The 17,821-nt window shown below is 43.5% G+C and overlaps 1 protein-coding gene across 9 annotated transcripts in view; it reads right to left on the bottom strand.

Moving 5' to 3' along the window:
• Positions 1–17,821, bottom strand: part of SUSD6 (sushi domain containing 6) — a 99,284-nt gene that overhangs the window by 38,482 nt on the left and 42,981 nt on the right. For 7 of the 9 annotated variants that reach the window (XM_065686771.1, XM_065686769.1, XM_065686776.1 and 4 more), the window contains 2 exons: positions 9,289–9,476; positions 4,074–4,103 (listed from right to left, as the gene is read on the bottom strand). In XM_065686771.1, coding sequence (XP_065542843.1) covers positions 4,074–4,103; positions 9,289–9,409 — 151 coding nt within the window. In that variant the 5' untranslated portion in view covers positions 9,410–9,476. Of the gene's footprint in view, positions 1–4,073; positions 4,104–9,288; positions 9,477–15,843; positions 15,925–16,498; positions 16,574–17,821 lie in introns of those variants that run through there. The other 2 variants (XM_065686774.1, XM_065686777.1) reach the window with 2 other exon arrangements.

Raw genomic sequence — 17,821 nt, 5'->3', positions numbered from 1 at the left:
AATCCCAAGGGTTGGAAGGGACCTAAAAAGATCATCTAGTCCAACCCCCCTGCAAGAGCAGGGTAACCTACAGTACATCACACAGGAACTTGTCCAGGCGGGCCTTGAATATCTCCAGTGTAGGAGACTCCACAACCCCCCTGGGCAACCTGTTCCAGTGCTCTGTCACTCTTACAGTAAAGAAGTTCTTCCTGATGTTAACGTGGAACTTCCTATGTTCCAGTTTACACCCATTGCCCCTTGTCCTATCACTGGATATCACTGAAAAAAGCCTAGCTCCATCATCCTGACACCTACCCTTCACATATTTGTAAACATTGATGAGGTCACCCCTCAGTCTCCTCTTTTGCAAGCTAAAGAGACCCAGCTCCCTCAGCCTCTCCTCATAAGGGAGATGTTCCACTCCCTTAATCATCTTTGTGGCTCTGCGCTGGACTCCTTCAGGCAATTCCCTGTCCTTCTTGAACAGAGGGGCCCAGAACTGGACGCAATATTCCAGATGCGGCCTCACCAAGGCTGAGTAGAGGGGGAGGAGAACCTCTCTTGACCTACTAACCACTCCCTTTCTAATGCACCCTAAGATGCCATTTGCCTTCTTGGCCACAAGAGCACATTGCTGGCTCATGGTCATCCTCCTATCATAAAACAACGAATAATTTCCTCAGTTGAGATAAAAGTCACAGTTGAACCTAACTACTCAAATGACAAAACCTTTATCTTTTCTTAGTATCATACAACCTAAGTTAATTATGCCCAAAAAAAGTGTTTACAATGAAACCTGAAGGTCGATCTCCAGGAGGTTTCAAAAGTTACTTTTCCTAGGGAAAGAAAACCACCAACAGAACGAAAGCGCTAGCTTTAGGATAATACAGAGCATTACAGTTACGATTCCTTTGCCTGTGCTAAAGAGAAGTAAAGATGTGCTGTAGCATAACATGTGGCTCAGCTCAACTCTGACAGTACTGGCTCTTCACAAGAAGCATGTCAGCAGGTCTAAACCTTCAACTACTGGAGACTGGTTACTCAGCAGGTACATCCCCAGGACTCTGAGTTTCAAAGTCAGCTGATCTGAAGATAGGAGTGGAATGGGCCAGAGGAAACAATGTTAAAACCCCCATGCTTCTCTTCCAGCAAGGATAAACCAACAGCTGTGAGTTTTGTGTGACACACTGGAAGCATGCTCCATCAGGTAAGTCTCCTGGATATCAATTTCCATGATGCTGGAGGTCCAGAAAAGAAGCATCACCAGAAGTCCCTAACCTACTCTGATATAACTTCATTCCATGCATAGGGTGACACAGCACCCACCAGAAAAACATCACATGAGCAGGGACCAATAAATACCTTGGTGCTGACAAAGATCCAGGGTCTAGCAGCTTTAACAGGTTTATCTTGTTTACAAGGAAGAGTTCCTCTACAGTGGGTATAGCAGCCAAATAAATGCAGGAGGATGGGGGAGAGCAAAGCAGCTTTTAACTCTTTAGTCTGAACACAGACTAAGAAAAGCAGAACTTTCTGAGAAAGTCACAGATATTTCTCTAAATATAGCAGCAATCTCCACTTGAAATTCCTCCCTGTCTTGTTTCATATATGGTTGCTATACGGTCTTTTGCAGTTTCTCTCCCCACCAGATCCCCAGCCATGATGTGAAAGCACTTGTATGCAGACACAGCCAGTGCTCCAGTAACTGTCATCTTCACTCTCCTCTGCTTCTGCCTTGAGGAGATTCATGCCTTGAAGCTTCAGTCCCTGGAGGGCACACAAGCTTCGTAACCCTCAAATTCTCAAACTCTCTGTCAGTGTCTCTTTAGTGAGTCCTGCTGCATATGGAAAAGCCTTGAAAGCCTGATATTGTGAAGGCATATCCTGCATCCTGATGTATTAAGAAAAAAAACAAACAAAACAACCAAAAATAAAAAACCAAACACACCCATACATATTTCTATTAGAGTTCTTTCCCCCAGGGAAAACCATTCTGAATTGCTTGCATAGCGAAAACACTACCTTCTTTCAGGACTTACACTACACTTAGCCATCAAACAACTAATTGGTTTTTTAAACCACCAAGATCTTTTTCACAGCTCCACCTGTGGAAGCCTTCACCTCCCTGCTTTGCTGCACTGCTCTGTTCCCCTCTTCTCCTTCCTAGGATCTTATTCTCCCCTGATCCTTACCCACCTTCAATCTATTCTACCGCCTTCCTAAAAATCTCCACTCACTTCTAGTCCTCTTCTATGCCTTAAGAGTCTCCAGGTACCTCCATTTCCTTCAAAATGTTCTAGGTCTACCTAAACCAGAAGAACTTTACCTGTTGTCTCAGCAGCTGATATCTCTGCTGAAAAAGAAGCAAAAGAGAATGCAAAGTTGCCTGAACAACAAAATTGGTAGGATCACAAAACAGTTTTATTCTCTGACGGACAATTTTATGGACACCTAAGGGTATGTCTGACACAAAACTCATTATACACCATGTTGAGCTTTTTCTCAGGACATAGAAAATGCTACTTCAAGCCAGAAAAGCAGCAGCAGCCTCTGGCTTACAAGTTATGGCTCTGCATGCATCAGGCTTACCGATGTTCACCCACCAGATATGCTTATCTCTACAGTATTTTTCAAATCAGACATGCTTCTCCCTTTACTGACAAAGTAAAAGATATATCTCAAAGGCATTAGTCATGTTTCTTTCTGACCTCAAACAAGAAAAATTTTACCCACAGAATTAAGATGACTGGCTTGATCTAAAATGCTGAGCCTGTAGGATATAAAGATGCCCTTTTGGTACCCTACAGTTCAGTTCTTTGGCTTCCGCTTCCCCTGAAATGCTTCCTTTAACACCAAGTAGATAAATGCATTTATCCTTGCATTCACAACATTGGCCCTACAGACAAGGAACACAGGAGGCACCTCCAGCAAGCACCAGCCAGGCCAAGGTACACAGCAGTGTCAGAGCATCCCCACCACCTCTTGAGATCTGGCAGTCTTCTCAGCACAGGAACTCCAGAAGTTCTAATCCCCGTTCTATAATAAAAGGATGCCTGTACTAGGTTGAGTCAAAAAGCTCATTTTATTCTTCAACAAACCCAATCCACCTAGCACATCCTGTAACTCACCTAGGCAGCCCCATACCTAAGGAGTTACTTCAAACCCCTTCCACAGCATCTGGAACCAAGCAATTCACCAGTCCTCCAGCTCCAGTACAACACTCTGTAAAAGCAGAGCCCCAGGAGAATTTCTGCTTGCAGAGGAAGATGAACATTCCCCAGAGGTTTCAGTTCATTAGAAAGAAAATGGATTTTAGATGCAGATCAGTGCACACAGATAAGCAGGTACAACCTCTTGAGACAATGCCATGCTCCTGTCACTGAGTTTCAGTTACTCTCACAAAGGTACAAGCACTTTTGAGCTTGCTACTCTAGTACCCTCAGCTCCCTACAATCACTCGACTATCTGCAGCTTGTTACAAGCTGTGTCTGTCTCATTCTAGCTCAAGCTGCAGCTTATTTTCCTGCTAGAACAGATATAGAAGCCAAATATGCTTCCCAGTTCCTCCCACATTTACATATATCGATAACATGCCCACTGGAAAGACTTTAGACTTTTTCCAAGCACAGGAAATGGAAAGCAGGAAGCAGGAGTGTCCGATGGAATATATCCAGAGTCATGCTCTGTGATAAGATGTTCATCTTTCTTGATTAAAGGAAACAAAAAGGGGTTTGCCTCAGCTTGCCCTCTCTGTCCTCTCAATCCTCTCTGGCAGCCTCTCAAAACTCTCACAAGCAGCACCTCTCTGTGTGCTTTAGTGAAATATTTATTCTATTTGTATTTTCTTGAGTAATTTGAAGTTAAATGCTCTAGAAGGCACAGGTGAAACATACAAACTTGACCTTCCTCTCTCAAACTGAGGGCAGTCATCTTTCCCAAATACAATGGACAACAATGAAAACAGAGATAGATCTTAGCCTATCCAACACAAAAGACGTGTGATAGGAATCCTAGCTCATAGCCAGTTACATTAACCAGTAAAACATCACACTCATTTCTCATATTAGAGCAGTGAATATAAGTCTACTCACATGCAGGTCCTTTGGATTTGCTGAGCCAACCTAGGACAGACAAAGGGAAGATTCAGGATTACTATTATGCTGCTGTGGTTTAATCCAACAGGTAGGTAAACACCACACAGCTTTAATTCATGCTTCAACCATTAGAACTGGTTAAAAATAAACAACTTGTGTGGCTTCTTGAAATCCCTATTAATCCCTTCAAACCAGTTGCTTAAATATCACTGCCTGGATCAGTGCAGTAACAATACTACAATCTGAATAGTGCAGTTCTGGGCCTGTCTGCAACTGCTTCCCAGCCACCTTTGCAGCCTGGCCATTATACCATAGCTCTTCACCATGCTCTTCTGTACCACTCTGCCCTTACTGAAGTCTCCAAAGGGACAGAGAGGAGGAACTGCACCTGAAACTGCTTCCCCTTCTCTCCATAGAATCATAGAATAGTTAGGGTTGGAAAGGACCTCAAGATCATCCAGTTCCACTCCCCTGCCATGGGCAGGGACACCTCACACTAAACCATGTCACCCAAGGTTCTGTCCAGCCTGGCCTTGAACACTGCCAGGGATGGAGCATTCACAACTTGCCTGGGCAACCCATTCCAGTGCCTCACCACCCTCACAGGAAAGAACTTCTTCCTTATATCCAATCTAAACTTCCCCTGTTTAAGTTTGAACCCATTACCGCTTGTCCTGTCACTACAGTCCCTAAGGAAGAGTCCCCCCCCAGCATCCCTATAGGCCCCCTTCAGATACTGGAAGGCTGCTATGAGGTCTCCACGCAGCCTTCTCTTCTCCAGGCTGAACAGCCCCAACTTCCTCAGCCTGTCTTCATACGGGAGGTGCTCCAGTCCCCTGATCATTCTCGTGGCCCTCCTCTGGACTTGTTCCAGCAGTTCCATGTCCCTTTTATGTTGAGGACAGCAGAACTGCACACAATACTCCAGGTGAGGTCTCACAAGAGCAGAGTAGAGGGGCAGGATCACCTCCTTCAACCTGCTGGTCATGCTCCTTTTGATGCAACCCAGGATACGGTTGGCTTTCTGGGCTGCAAGATCACACTGCTGGCTCATGTTCAGTTTCTCATCGACCAACACCCTCAAGTCCTTCTCCACAGAGCTGCTCTGAATCTCTTCTCTGCCCATGTAGTTCTTCCATGCAGAACTACACACTCTTTTGAGCTGACCCTGTAATTTCTCCAAACCAACACTCAAATGAAGCTTGGAAGTTAGAATCAAGATCCGATCCTCTGTTCATGCATGACACCTCCCCACATTTCTGTCTGGCCATCCAATGTTACAGTGTCCTTGTTTGCATGACCATTGAATTCACCACAGCTGCACAAACTCCTTCCTTAGAGCTGCATAATCAGAGACAAAGGAAACCTCTGCTTTGCACAGATTCCCAAAGAGTAGGAACAAGTCTGAACATGCTTGGTGATTGGAGTGTGCTCTAACAAGCTGTTCTATGCAATGTAAACAAATACCAGCCGTATCGAGGAGCTGTGCAGAATAACCTTGGCACTGAAAAGACCTTAGAACAGCAAGTGGCAGATCGGCTGCATTTGCATCGGAGATAACACACAGGAATGAAGTCGTTTCAGTTTATTCAAGCTCTATTTATCACTTTAATGGCAATCCCAAAAATTAAGGAGCTAGCTTTATAGCATTTCACATGTGATCATCCAACAAATCAGGCTGCAGCTAAAACCTAAGTGGACTTAGATTCACTCAGCCTGCATTAATAATAATTTTTAAAGGTTAATATTTAAACTCTTTCTATTATGGGTATCAATATTTGCTTAATTTGGGATGTTTAATACTTCTATCAACACCCTTACTTGCATTTCCAAGGACCGGGTGACGCTATCATCAATAATGAAAGGCCCAACCTAGTTTTTGATATGTTTCTGACAGCTGGTTATGAATCCAACACAGATTACATCATTTGGAACACAAATGATAGGAAGCTTTCAGGGTACTTTAGAGACTACATGTTAAAATTTAATGAACAACTTATTCTGATCCATTGTTATCCTTCCAAAAATAGCCTGGCCAGATAGGAGGACTATTGTGAATGAGATATAAACACAAGGCCTCCGAGAGCTTGGGAATAACCTTAAGGGCCAGAGACCAGAGGAAGACAGCAAGAAAGAAATAATGGAGAAGCATTATCTGTAGAAAAGTAAAATGGGTGTTATTGCTCCTCTCCAACATGTCAAAAAATCCCCACCTCTATCCACTATGCATCCTGGCTCTTTCATGAGGGTACATCCCAAATGAACCCTCAAAAGAAAACAGAAGACACAATGAAGAACTAAGCATCAGTATTTTAGGTACCTCCTTTCCAAGCCTCTTTGCCTCTGTACTCCTTCATTACTTCCCCCCAACTAATCCTGGGGAACTTCCCAGACAGGGGAAGAAAAGGCAAAACAGCAATGAAGACCCAAAATACATTTCTGAACAGCACTGAAGTTTTCATATATCCTCCTCTTCTGACACAGCTTTATTGCTTGCCCATCACCAAATGCTGCACTTGTTTTGTGTTAAAATATGTGCAGTGGTTATTTTGGGATTCATGGATATCTTCCTGTGAATAAGGAGCAGTTTCTCCAAATTCTACAGTGTTTAGTGACTAAGCATATCATACTTATCTCATGGCACTCCAGGATATTTGCATAGATTGCTTGAGACAACACACTGAAGATTTTTCTTTAAAATCCATGCATAAATAAAAATCAATTTATTACCAGAGGACAGACCAGATGCTTGCTGACTGGAAATGAGTCTGCCCTCTGCATTAAACACGTGGCAAAGAGAACACATTCCTGCTCACAAAGTTAATATATCTAAGCCTCCTGGAACTCAAGCAATACAATTTCTAAACAGCAAAATTATTGCAATACAATATACATCATATGGCTTTAAACATATGAATCACAAGCTCTGCTTTCTCACTGAGAGCTGAGCCAGCCATTGTCTCCATGCTTGTCTGTCTTTTTATGAGAACATTCTTCAGCTTTTGTAGCAATCGTGAGCTTGTCACATTGGCCCCTTATTCAAGATAAGCATTACCACCAAGAGATTTAATAAAATCTGTTGGGTTCATGTTAATGTCGCTTTGCTCTGCCTGCTCTGAAAGATTTTGCTGTGTAAAGCAATGAAGCAAAGATGGTGGGGGATAAAGATGAGGGAAAGATGATTTTCCAAGTGCCTCGCTAGTGCTCTTTGTTTCTCCATCTGGCTCTCTGCTCCGTGGCTGACTTGCTCATTAGCGTTACTCATGGCTGGCGTGCTGCTGCAGGTGCAGCTCTCCCGGCCCATGACACATGGCTGAGCACCCCCATCCCTCCCAGCAACTAGCAGCTGGGTTGATACCTCCCACTCTCACAAAACCTGTGCATGGAAGCTCTCCTCAGCAAGCCATTCCCTAGGATGTTTTCCCCCTTCATGACTTGCCCTCTGCTATGATCTTGGGCTCCCCTTCACACGCACTCACTTTCTCACTTCCCCTTCAGGAAATGGTTCATGCCTAGCCACTATAATCCTATCTAGCTGATGATCTGCCTTGATCAGTTTTCCACAGCTGGTTTCAGGTCTTGAAGCGAAAGTAACACAGAAAGGGAAACAATGCAGAAAAGAGTCTTGGGTCTTCTGACACGCTTAACTACTGCTTTGGTTAATGTGACCTGCTGCCTCAAAAATGATACTAAGAAGGCTTGTCAGTCTTGTGGCTGCCTTTCCCCATGCAGCAGCCCCATGCAGCACAAGGCATTTGCATACTGATTACAGACTCAATTGAACGTGCTGCAGAATGTCATGGGCATTTCAGATAGGGATGGTGCACTCCAGCCCCAGGCCGGAAGGCATATCTGACAGACTTGTATCTGAAATGAGGCAGTGACGTTATCACCAATAACAGCAAGACTGGAAAAAAACAAGGACAGACCAGATCCAGAAAGACCCTGTCCCACTCTCACTACGTGTTCTTGACTGTCACTCTCTTGTGTGTACTCCCTACCAAGATCAGGCTGGAAAGACATACCAGTCTGGGATATCAGTTCCAGCAGCCTCTCCCTTCCAACTCGAAGAGCCAGAAATACTAAAAGGAGATCAACGCCTCCTCCTGTTTTCAGCACCAGCAGACTTTTCCATATAGGATCACCTTGGCTTTGAGTGCATGTGGCAACTAGCATTTATTCTGCTCTACCACACAGAGGCCAATTCAAGCTCCACTGGTGCTGGGGAGTGTTGGTCATGGGACATTTTCAGGCACCGTGATACGTCAAATAAATAAGACTTTTTAGAGTATGTCAAGAACTCAAGTTTCATTTTCAAAGGCAAGCTAATGCTCTGCACTGCAACAGATGCTGAAGTCAAATATACATGCCTTTTCGGAACTAACCTCCTTCAAAGTTCTGTCCAAGAGCACACAAAGTTATTTCTTCCACCCCATGCCACGTATGATTAGGCATCTCTTTACAGACAAAAGCTACATCAAGGCTGGTCTGAGAGAAAACACGTTTCAGGGTATACTGGGTAAACAAGCACGTAATTTACATCATGAACCACTTTGTGGGCATCCAGTATACTTTTTTCTTCCTCTCATTTCTAAAAGGCAGATCCCCTCATCTCTGCTGACATTTACATATCATCCCATCACACTGCTATTTACCTTATTCACAACACTTGCCCATTAGATAAATATCAAAAAGTTAGAAAGGGGAGAGGGAAAAACTGAAGCTGCAAAAGAGGATCTAACAGAGGGGTGCAGTTAGCAAGTGCTAAGGTGTCGGAAGATAAGCAAACAAGGGAACACTGAACAGATTTATCAGCTCTAGAAAGAGCTGAAGACAGTGCTTTCAAAATTATTTCACATGAACAGTTGCTACAGAGCATACAGGTAAGGTTGTCTACATGAAAATCTCACTCAGCTAAAATGTGGTCCTTGCTCTTGAGATGGTCCAAGTGCTCCCAACTGCAGTGAAATGATAAAAGTGGAGGGGGGAAAAAAATTACAGAGTAAAGGACAACCACTTATTTACTAATATATAAAACTTTCAGTTCCAACACTGCCATCTGCTTAACAAGCAGCAATGGAATTTTTCCTGCGAGTACCAAAAGATGGGTACAAATGCATTAACCATCACCAGCTTCCCCATAAAAATATAAGGCCACCTCCATACTTATATATCTCCTCCTCCCTGCAGTGTATGCAAAGGCTTCACTTACCTGCGGCCTGTGCTTCCAAGATAAAGGTACCAAAGACAACTAGCAGAAGACATAACCCATGTCTAGTCAAGGCAAGAGACGATCCTGTGTTGCTCTTTGGTGCTACCATTCCATGGCACATCTTTTACCCACCAAAGTCTCTTTTCCAAAAATTCCTGAAAGATCTGGTTGATCGGGAGCACCTCAGCCTACAAAAACAAAGACAAGAAACAGTAAATGTTGAGCCAAACACCTACAATATCTGGGGAGGGGAAGGAAAAGGGAAATTCAGAAACAAACAAGAGCAACCTTTTGTATATTCTGTCAGTTAGGAATCTACCAAGTATTCACAGTTCCCAAGCTAACAGGAGCAGAAAAGGCAATCCTCCACATAGGAAACACTAAAAGGTGTTGCATTCTAGAGAGATTACTTTTCACTCACCCTCTAATATTTCAGGTGTGAAGACTGCCTAGCTTACAATTAATTTTAGCTTTTCCTTTCAAGTCAATCCCAGAGGACAAAGCATCCAGAGAATTTGCTTCAAAATAACTTCAAGAGCGCCAGCCTTCCTACACCCCCACCACCTTTCAGAAGGTCTCCAAGAAGCAGCAGGCTGTACTAGACAGCTAGGATAAATAAATCAAACGCTTCTTCAGTCACCTGGAGAGGCACAGCAATCCTGACAGCCAGCCAGCAGGCAGGCAAACACATGCTCATGAGGAGGAATGTAAACCAGCTCCCAAACCTCAGGTATATAATGCTCCGATGGTACAGAGCATAGCAATTAAAACTGCAGGATGTGACACTGCTCATACCTGAGGACTGAGGGCTTCAGTCACAGCCTATCAGGCACTGTCACAACAAAACTAGACTCGTACACACACAAAGCACAGTTGGGAAATCAAGAAAGCACAAAGTTGAACTCCAGCCCTTAATGAAGGGAAAAGACTCAGCAGAACACATGTCCCAAAAGCTAGTATGGTTTTAGTCTGCAAGACCTCCAATGGTAATTTTGGACCTGGATCAGAAACTGCCACGTCCAATGCTCACAAATGAAAGTTGGCATTAAAAATCTGTGTATACTGGTTTTACAAAGAAGGAAGGAGAAAAGTGAGATAAAAACAACTGGGTGAGTGATTGGAGTAAAAAAAAACAAACCAAACAATACCCCCCCCAAAAAAAAAACAAAACCCAAAAAATAAAAATTTCAAAACAGACCCACCCCCCAAAACCACACAGAGACACATTTCAACACTTCTATTACGCTATTCCTTACACAAAGATCTAAAGCTCTCAGGGGACAAAACCAAAACAAAACAAACCAACAACGCAGAAATTAATGGGTTTTTTTACACTTGACCAGGGGAATTCTTTTAATTGAGGGAAATCCTATTCAGATACAGCTTCTTCAGTTAAATGTATATTCATATTGTAGATTTGGGGTTTGGGGTGGGGTTTTTTCAGCCACCTTTCCCATAGCAATTCAGAACTGCTGGATATCTCCAAACAGATTTGAGCAGTGCAGAGGTGGGTATTATACCCTTTCCTAACCGCGAGAACAGATTGGAGACCTGCGCTAATACTCCTACTAGTGGGTAATGCTGTATGACTTTCAGATCCTTAAGTACATCTGAAATGAACTCAACACACCAGCAATGACCAGAGAAACACACAGCTCAAAACAGCTACAACTAACATTTCCAATTACTCAGGGGAAAGAAAGAAGCTGCATTATGGGAGGGAATATGTAATTTGTCATTAAACCTGGAAGTCATGCTAGTGACAAGAAGGTTTCCTTAGACCCACGTCACTACTGTGTTAATATTCACTTCACAAAAGGGCTATCTTTAAAATTTGGATCTTCCAAGTCGATTAGTCTCTACCAAAGAAGAATTCTTTGTCTGCATACACCCCTGCCTTGAAGTATCATTTCAAGATGACATTCAGACTGCCATGTGGCAAGCCTGGAGCTGATGCTACAATAAACTCTGTGTCTGCTCCTTTTGTTTCTTGCTTCATTTGGAGGGGGAAGGGGAAAAGTGAAGCTACCCCACTATGCCTGTAGCACATCTTACAGATTTATCATACCTTCCACAGACAAGGAGCCAAGGCTTTGTTCACCAAACTCCTACCGTGCAGAAAGGGGTAAGAATGCTGCCACTCGCCTGCTAGAATTCCTTCAGCAATAATTAGACCATGAAAAAGAAAGAAAAAAGTCCTTTGTAAAAAAGCCAAGTCTGTACATCTGCCCCCTCTCAAAGTCTCATCTCCCACATGGATTTAAAGTTCATATTCAATGGAAAGAGGCCAGCATCTAACTTATACTCCAGGCCAATAGCTGGCTGCTTTCTTCTAAGAGCCTGCTGCTCTACAAGGAATTGCAGCTCTGACAAAGCAATACACCATCTTCAACAAATGGCCCTTCTGATTAGATCAAGACAGGTCTGTCTTCCCCATTTCAATTCAATTAAGCCTCATTAGTATAACAAACTTCACAAGTCTCACCAAGCTATCTTTTAAAGGTGGCCTTCCCTGCCCTTGCTGGGTGACACAGCAGCAGGAAGGAAGGTATGGAAGAGGGCATGCAATCATCACAGAATTTGCTGAGCTGCCTGAGGTGTGATACCTTGCCCCAGAGGCGTTTTCCTCTCCCAAAGGCTGCACCTGGAAACCAACAGTCCAATTCTGGTCTCTGGACAACAACTTAGAGATACCTAAACCAATATCTTCGGAGCGGAAGAGATATCAATTACTGCTTGTCCTCAGTTCACTAACAGATTGCTCCAAAGCACAGCACTGTTTCTTGCCTGTCTTCTAAAGTCAGGCACAGTTTCTCATCTCTTTCCAGCTACCAAGTCACTCAAGTCCCATGTTATCAGGTGTTTTTCAGAGGCACAGGGCTGCCCCATAAGGAATGCTGTAAATTGCTGTTGTTATGCATACACTAACATCCCACTAAGCTGACAGAGTTCAGTGTGGGATGTGAAGGAGACACAAAGGCAGCAAAACCATTCAGGGAAAGATAGCATCGATAACCCCCTCAGAATTGTTAGGATACAATGGGCACAGGTATCACCTGCAAGGTGAGGATCCTCCCTCAGGCTTCAGCCAAGTTACAAAACTTGTTCCCAGCCTTGACTTTTCCTTAGCAAAATTAGAAGATAAAAGAGATTCTGGCTAGATAAGAAGGTATTCTTTCTTCCCAGAAGGGAGTTGGTGGTTGGGAAGCTATTTAGACAGACATTCAGTTCTCTGAAAGCTGACTCTTGTTTTAGCACATTCCTTATACCTACAGCTCAGGGGGAAGCAGCTTTCATAACAACTCTTCAGGCCTCCACCTCCAAAAGTTAACTGGAGTGCATTGCAGAACACACACATTTGTCAGACATACTCTCTGGGAGATAGCTTAACAATTCATGGGTTCATGTGAATCAAAGTGACTCCCCCTGTTTACACACAGCATTAAGGAAGGAGCTGGCTTCTTTAATGGGTCCTAGAAACAAGGAGGCAGAAGCCAGCAGTAGCACAAACATATGGAGTGAGGACACTTCAGATCCATTTTCACATGCCACAGCCTAGGCTGCAGGGTTATGGGAGGATTAAGTTTAAACAGAGATGTTTTCAAAGATAATATTTATTATAGCCAGTAGTTCCCACAAATATAGTAAGTGGGGGAGAGGATATTCTTCTCAGTTAACAGTACATCTGTCAACAGGGGTTGGGGTTTTTTTGCTTTCTTTTTCATGTGCCCTCTGAAAAACACCTACAAATGCTGGTAAGAAAATAAACTGTCCTCTATGGCCACAAAGTCAACAGACACACACCCTCTTAGGGAATGCTATGAACAAAGCAAAAAAGGACTTATTGTTCCCAGGTTACAGCCATCCCCAACTCTCTTTCTTGAAGACTTCTCATCAAGGAGTGCTCCCAGCAATACTTCAGCATGAGTTCCCCACACTGCACATGGCCAGCCCTGCTCGCACCAGTAGTAGTTCACTTCTACCTGAGCTTCCCAAAGCAGACATCAGCTTCCACTGAAACCATGCAGGCCAGACTTCCTACTCACTCTTAAACCACAATCAGCTGTTTCCAAAGACTGTGCATTCGCACACGGCAGGACTTTTTCCTAAGCTCTTTGGGGATCTCTGCCCTTTTATTTTCTAGACCTTCAGAAGCTGCCAACTTACATCACTTGATCCAAGTTCCCTTTGAAAGCATGCATACATTTTCCAAGGCTTACAATTCATTTTCTGATTTTCCCCTGCTTTGTGACAGCAGGACTCCTAGGTCCCCATGGAAAAGTCATCTATGGAAGGTCATATGCTCAAGACATGAAAGAAAACCAGATTCAAGTAGTTCTGGTGCACCAAGGACGTGACATGTCAGGGGCAGACAGTCTGAGGCTCTCCGGTTGCTCAAGATGCTTGGCACGGTTATGTCCTGTGTCACCCTTGCAGGAAACCAGGCCTTCAACCTAGATACTTCACAGTTTATTTAGGGAAGTGTTCAATATGTTTGGAATGCTTCTGGCTTGCTTCTAAACACCACACTTGACACCTGCCAAAACAATATTCTGGCAATCCTCATGTATATCAGAAGTCTTTGTTTTATCCATATAGCTCCCCCTTCACAGAATAATACTCAGAAATTGTTTGCTCTCTCTTGAACACACATAGCCAAGATCTTGGCAGCGGGATGAGTGATGGGTGTGCACAGCATTCCTTCTGAAGGTGAAGCATGAGTATTGTTCTTGCCTCATGGTCACGCTGCAGGTGGGACCTAACATGAGCAGTGTGGTTCAGAGGATTTAACCTTCACCCTTCATTGCTGGTTTTGTTTATCCTTATTTTGTCTACTTTCAGTGAGCAGTCAAGCTTTCAAACAAGTCATCCTCTTGGCCGATTGATAAGAAAAGTTACCGAAAGATCAAGTCTAGGTGCCAGCAGAGGAAAGAAGTCCTTAAATTCTACTTACTTTTACTAGCCAGACCAGTTGCATTGAAAGCTTTTAGAAACAGGATTATACTTTTAGCATGCTGGGATAACTTCACAGTTCAATTAAACTGCTCAGTTAAACTGGCCACAATGGAAAAAAAACAAAACCAAAAAAAGAACACATTCAAAGTTACCTGCAGGCAGTTTAGAAAAATCTCATTCATCTGACTGCTCAGCACAGCCAACTCAATTGTCCAGGATAATTGGAAAAGGTGGAAAAGGAAGAGAGGAAATAAGAAAAGCCAAACAACCCATGCAACACTCTGCTCTCTCCCCCAGTAACCAAATGATTTAGAACATCTGTGTTCGGTAGCTTCATTTCACACTTCCATCTTTGAATTCTAAAGAGGTAGATTTCTGCACAGGCACAGCATAAAGCAGAGGGCTGAACTGCAAATAGCCCCTGCTACACAGAGGAATCACTAGGGCAGACTGAGCTGCTAATTCCAGAAACTGGAATCAGCACATATCTTCCTGCAAACCAAGACCCTATTGCAACCAGTGGGACCTGAGTTTTTTGGTTTCCTTTCTCATTCCTCAATTGTGCCATAGGGTTTGGCCTGCGACTTGAAAATTCAGCTGTTACTTTCACATAAATATCTCGGTTTAGCTTTCACCTCCTCTCTCTCATGAAGGTTTCTAACACCAATGTACTTGTTGGTGATCCAGAAATCCCATTTTCAAGAGGGAACACTAGAATTTGCTCAGATAGAAGCTTGGTGGGCAGGCTAAATTCTGAAACATATTTTAACCTCTGATAAACAGGACGTGCTTAACTCTCTTCAGCCATACTAAGACACACCTAAGCTTTAAGCCACGAAACTGGGTTTTTCACTACTGGATAACCAGTCCCTTTCAACTGGGAAAGTCATACCAACATTCCTACCCCAAGTGAATAAACCTGCATGATTCACCAACTTGCATAGCCTCTTCTTCTCTATCCTTCCTACTGGTCTGAAATTCTGTTCACATCTAGATCATGCTTTCTTACCACTCCCTTGCTTGCCTCCTTATCCTACTTGATGTTCCTCAAGAAGTTATCCTGAGGTTAGATGAGCGTATTCCACTGTGGGCTAAAAGCAGGGACGACTTCCTTTCTCCATCTATTTCCCTTCCATGCTAGCAGTTGGGTGCAAGCCTTTGCATATGAGCTGCTTCCCTTCTGCAGCCCAAACAGAAATGCACAGCAGGCTCAAAAGGTATTCACATGACTCCAATGCATGGCAGATTTCCATGCTCTTACAAAAATACTTACAGCAGCAAGATAATGTCATCAGTGAACGAAGAGAAACCAATTATTACAAAAATAAGTGCTGGATCTGCTTTAAGGGATTTTTGCTGGTTTTTTTTATTGGTTTGTTTTGGTTTTTTGAAGCATGCCGGCATATATGCAATTTATGGGAGAAAGCAGAGACTGGGTGATAGTGGAGAATACATCTCACAGTCTTTCCCAGTTTGGTTGTTGGTTTATTTTGGGGTGGGTTTTTGTTGGTTTTGGTGTTCTTTTTGCTTTTTGGAAAGTATTGTTTCAGCATTTTCCCCCTTCTGCACCGCATCAGAAAGGCTAGGTTTCATACTTACAGCTTTAATCAGTGCAACAGCACATTTACAGAGGACCATATGCACAAAATGTTCCAGAATGCTTTCCAAAAATAATAAGTCCTAAAAAAAGAAAACTCACAGTAAACTGAAATGGCTTCAGGGAAGGAGAATAAAGAAAAGCTGTGCAAAGGCAAAACCTCTCGAAACCACATACAAGCTGGAAATGTTACTTTCAGTAAGAACAGGGTTCTTGAAGCAGCACTGGCCTGGTAAGGTTGCTTGTATACCCAGGATGCTTTTCTCATTTATGCAGCTGTGTTAAGCTGTTTCAGGGAATCCACCACAAGGCCCATGTACAGTAACAGCTTATTTTATAATCCCCCACTACTAGAATGTGCTTCTCCCCATCCTTACCACTTGTGCTTTCATTTCAACTGATGTGGCTAAGAGCAGCAGTCTGCTATACACACAGCTGCAGTACCACCAGGCAGCACAAGTATTGAGGACACCCATATGGGAAATCTTCCTCCTGTCAAATCCCTCCCTCTATAAACTTCAGTGAACCCGTATAACATCTAAATAAGGAACCATACTAGAAGATAGAGGCATTCTTACATTTATTCCTAAAGCACAGCTGTGAGACAACTGAAGTTTAGAATGACCAAGTTTCCCAGATAGGAAAACATCCACTCACCCGCTTCCAAGGGATGATGACAATTGCTGTGCAGTACTTGCTATGTGAATCACAGTTTATAGAGAAAGTTCTCCACAACAGACATGTTGCAATATCGGAACCTTCCAGGCTAACAAATCCTTGATGTTTGGATGACTGTCAGCACAAAGGTCTTTTCAAAGATAAACACACACAGACACACAAAAACTTTGAGAAACAGGACTGCCCCTTAAGTCCTCTGAAAACTTCCATCTTTCAACAGCCTAGCATCACTGACCAAACTGAGAAAGTAAAAAGCACAGTTTCTGTCTTTAAGATTGGCTCTGACTTTAAGACTGCTTTGGGGACTTTAACACAGCTGAGAATGACTTAAACATGGTGGTGGGGGGGGGGAGGGGGGATCAGACCTTCAAAAGGCCTCAGAACCATTGTTCAGTTTTGTATCTCCTAGCTCACCATTTCCCTTTACTCTTCTTTTTTAGTAGCAGCAAAGTCATTAGAAGTTTCCTGTTGCTCTTCCTATTTAGGATGCACTAGGCTAACGCATCAGATGCACATGTATTGCTGCAAACCTCACTGTGGCCAAGACTGATCACAGTGGCATAGGCACATTTCACTCTGCAGAGCCCAGCCATAGCGCTCTTGCCAGCATACCACTGAAAAAGGACACGTCAGATTTTGCATTGCCATTCAAACCCCTTGCAACTAAAGCTGCAGGATGACTAGCATAGGGCTGCACACAGAGCCGCTCTCCTGTGAGACCACAGTCAAGGGCAGCTGCAGAAGGTGGGCCGGGCAGGCTCCTCAGTTGGGCACCCTCACCAGCAGCAGGCACACCATCATTCACCTCAATACTCAACCTGAGGCTTTTGGACTCTAGGCAAGGAGTCAACAATTAATCTCAAAAGTCAATACTCAAGGGCTGAGAGAAGGAAATCGGAGTCCTAACAGCTTCCTTCCTTTTAAATCGCTCTCACAAATACCAGCTCTCAGAGAGCACACATCACTATGCACAAGACCCTCAAAGCCTTTTCTCTCTCACTGGCATCCCTCAACAGGCTGTACTTAATTTGATTTTCTAACAAGGGATCAGCTGTAATTATATTTTAATTTGAGCAGCACAAGCTAGGAGTTATCAAGCTAGAGAGGCACTTCAAAAAGGATTGCTGCTCATAACATGTCATGAGGGGACATACATACACACACCACGAGGATATGAAGTGCTCAAAGCAAAATCCTCAGGTCAGTTCCCTTTCTAATAGAGTGGCAAACTGACTTCCTGAAAACCTACAACCATTTAAAGGTTGTGCAGTAAGGACTTCCACCATTAAATCTGGGTGGGAA

Source organism: Lathamus discolor, chromosome 6 (genome assembly GCF_037157495.1).
Source record: "Lathamus discolor isolate bLatDis1 chromosome 6, bLatDis1.hap1, whole genome shotgun sequence".
Classification (NCBI taxonomy): domain Eukaryota; kingdom Metazoa; phylum Chordata; class Aves; order Psittaciformes; family Psittacidae; genus Lathamus; species Lathamus discolor.
The sequence above is the reverse complement of the archived record's forward strand: the minus strand, read 5'-3'. Positions and strand labels throughout refer to the sequence as shown.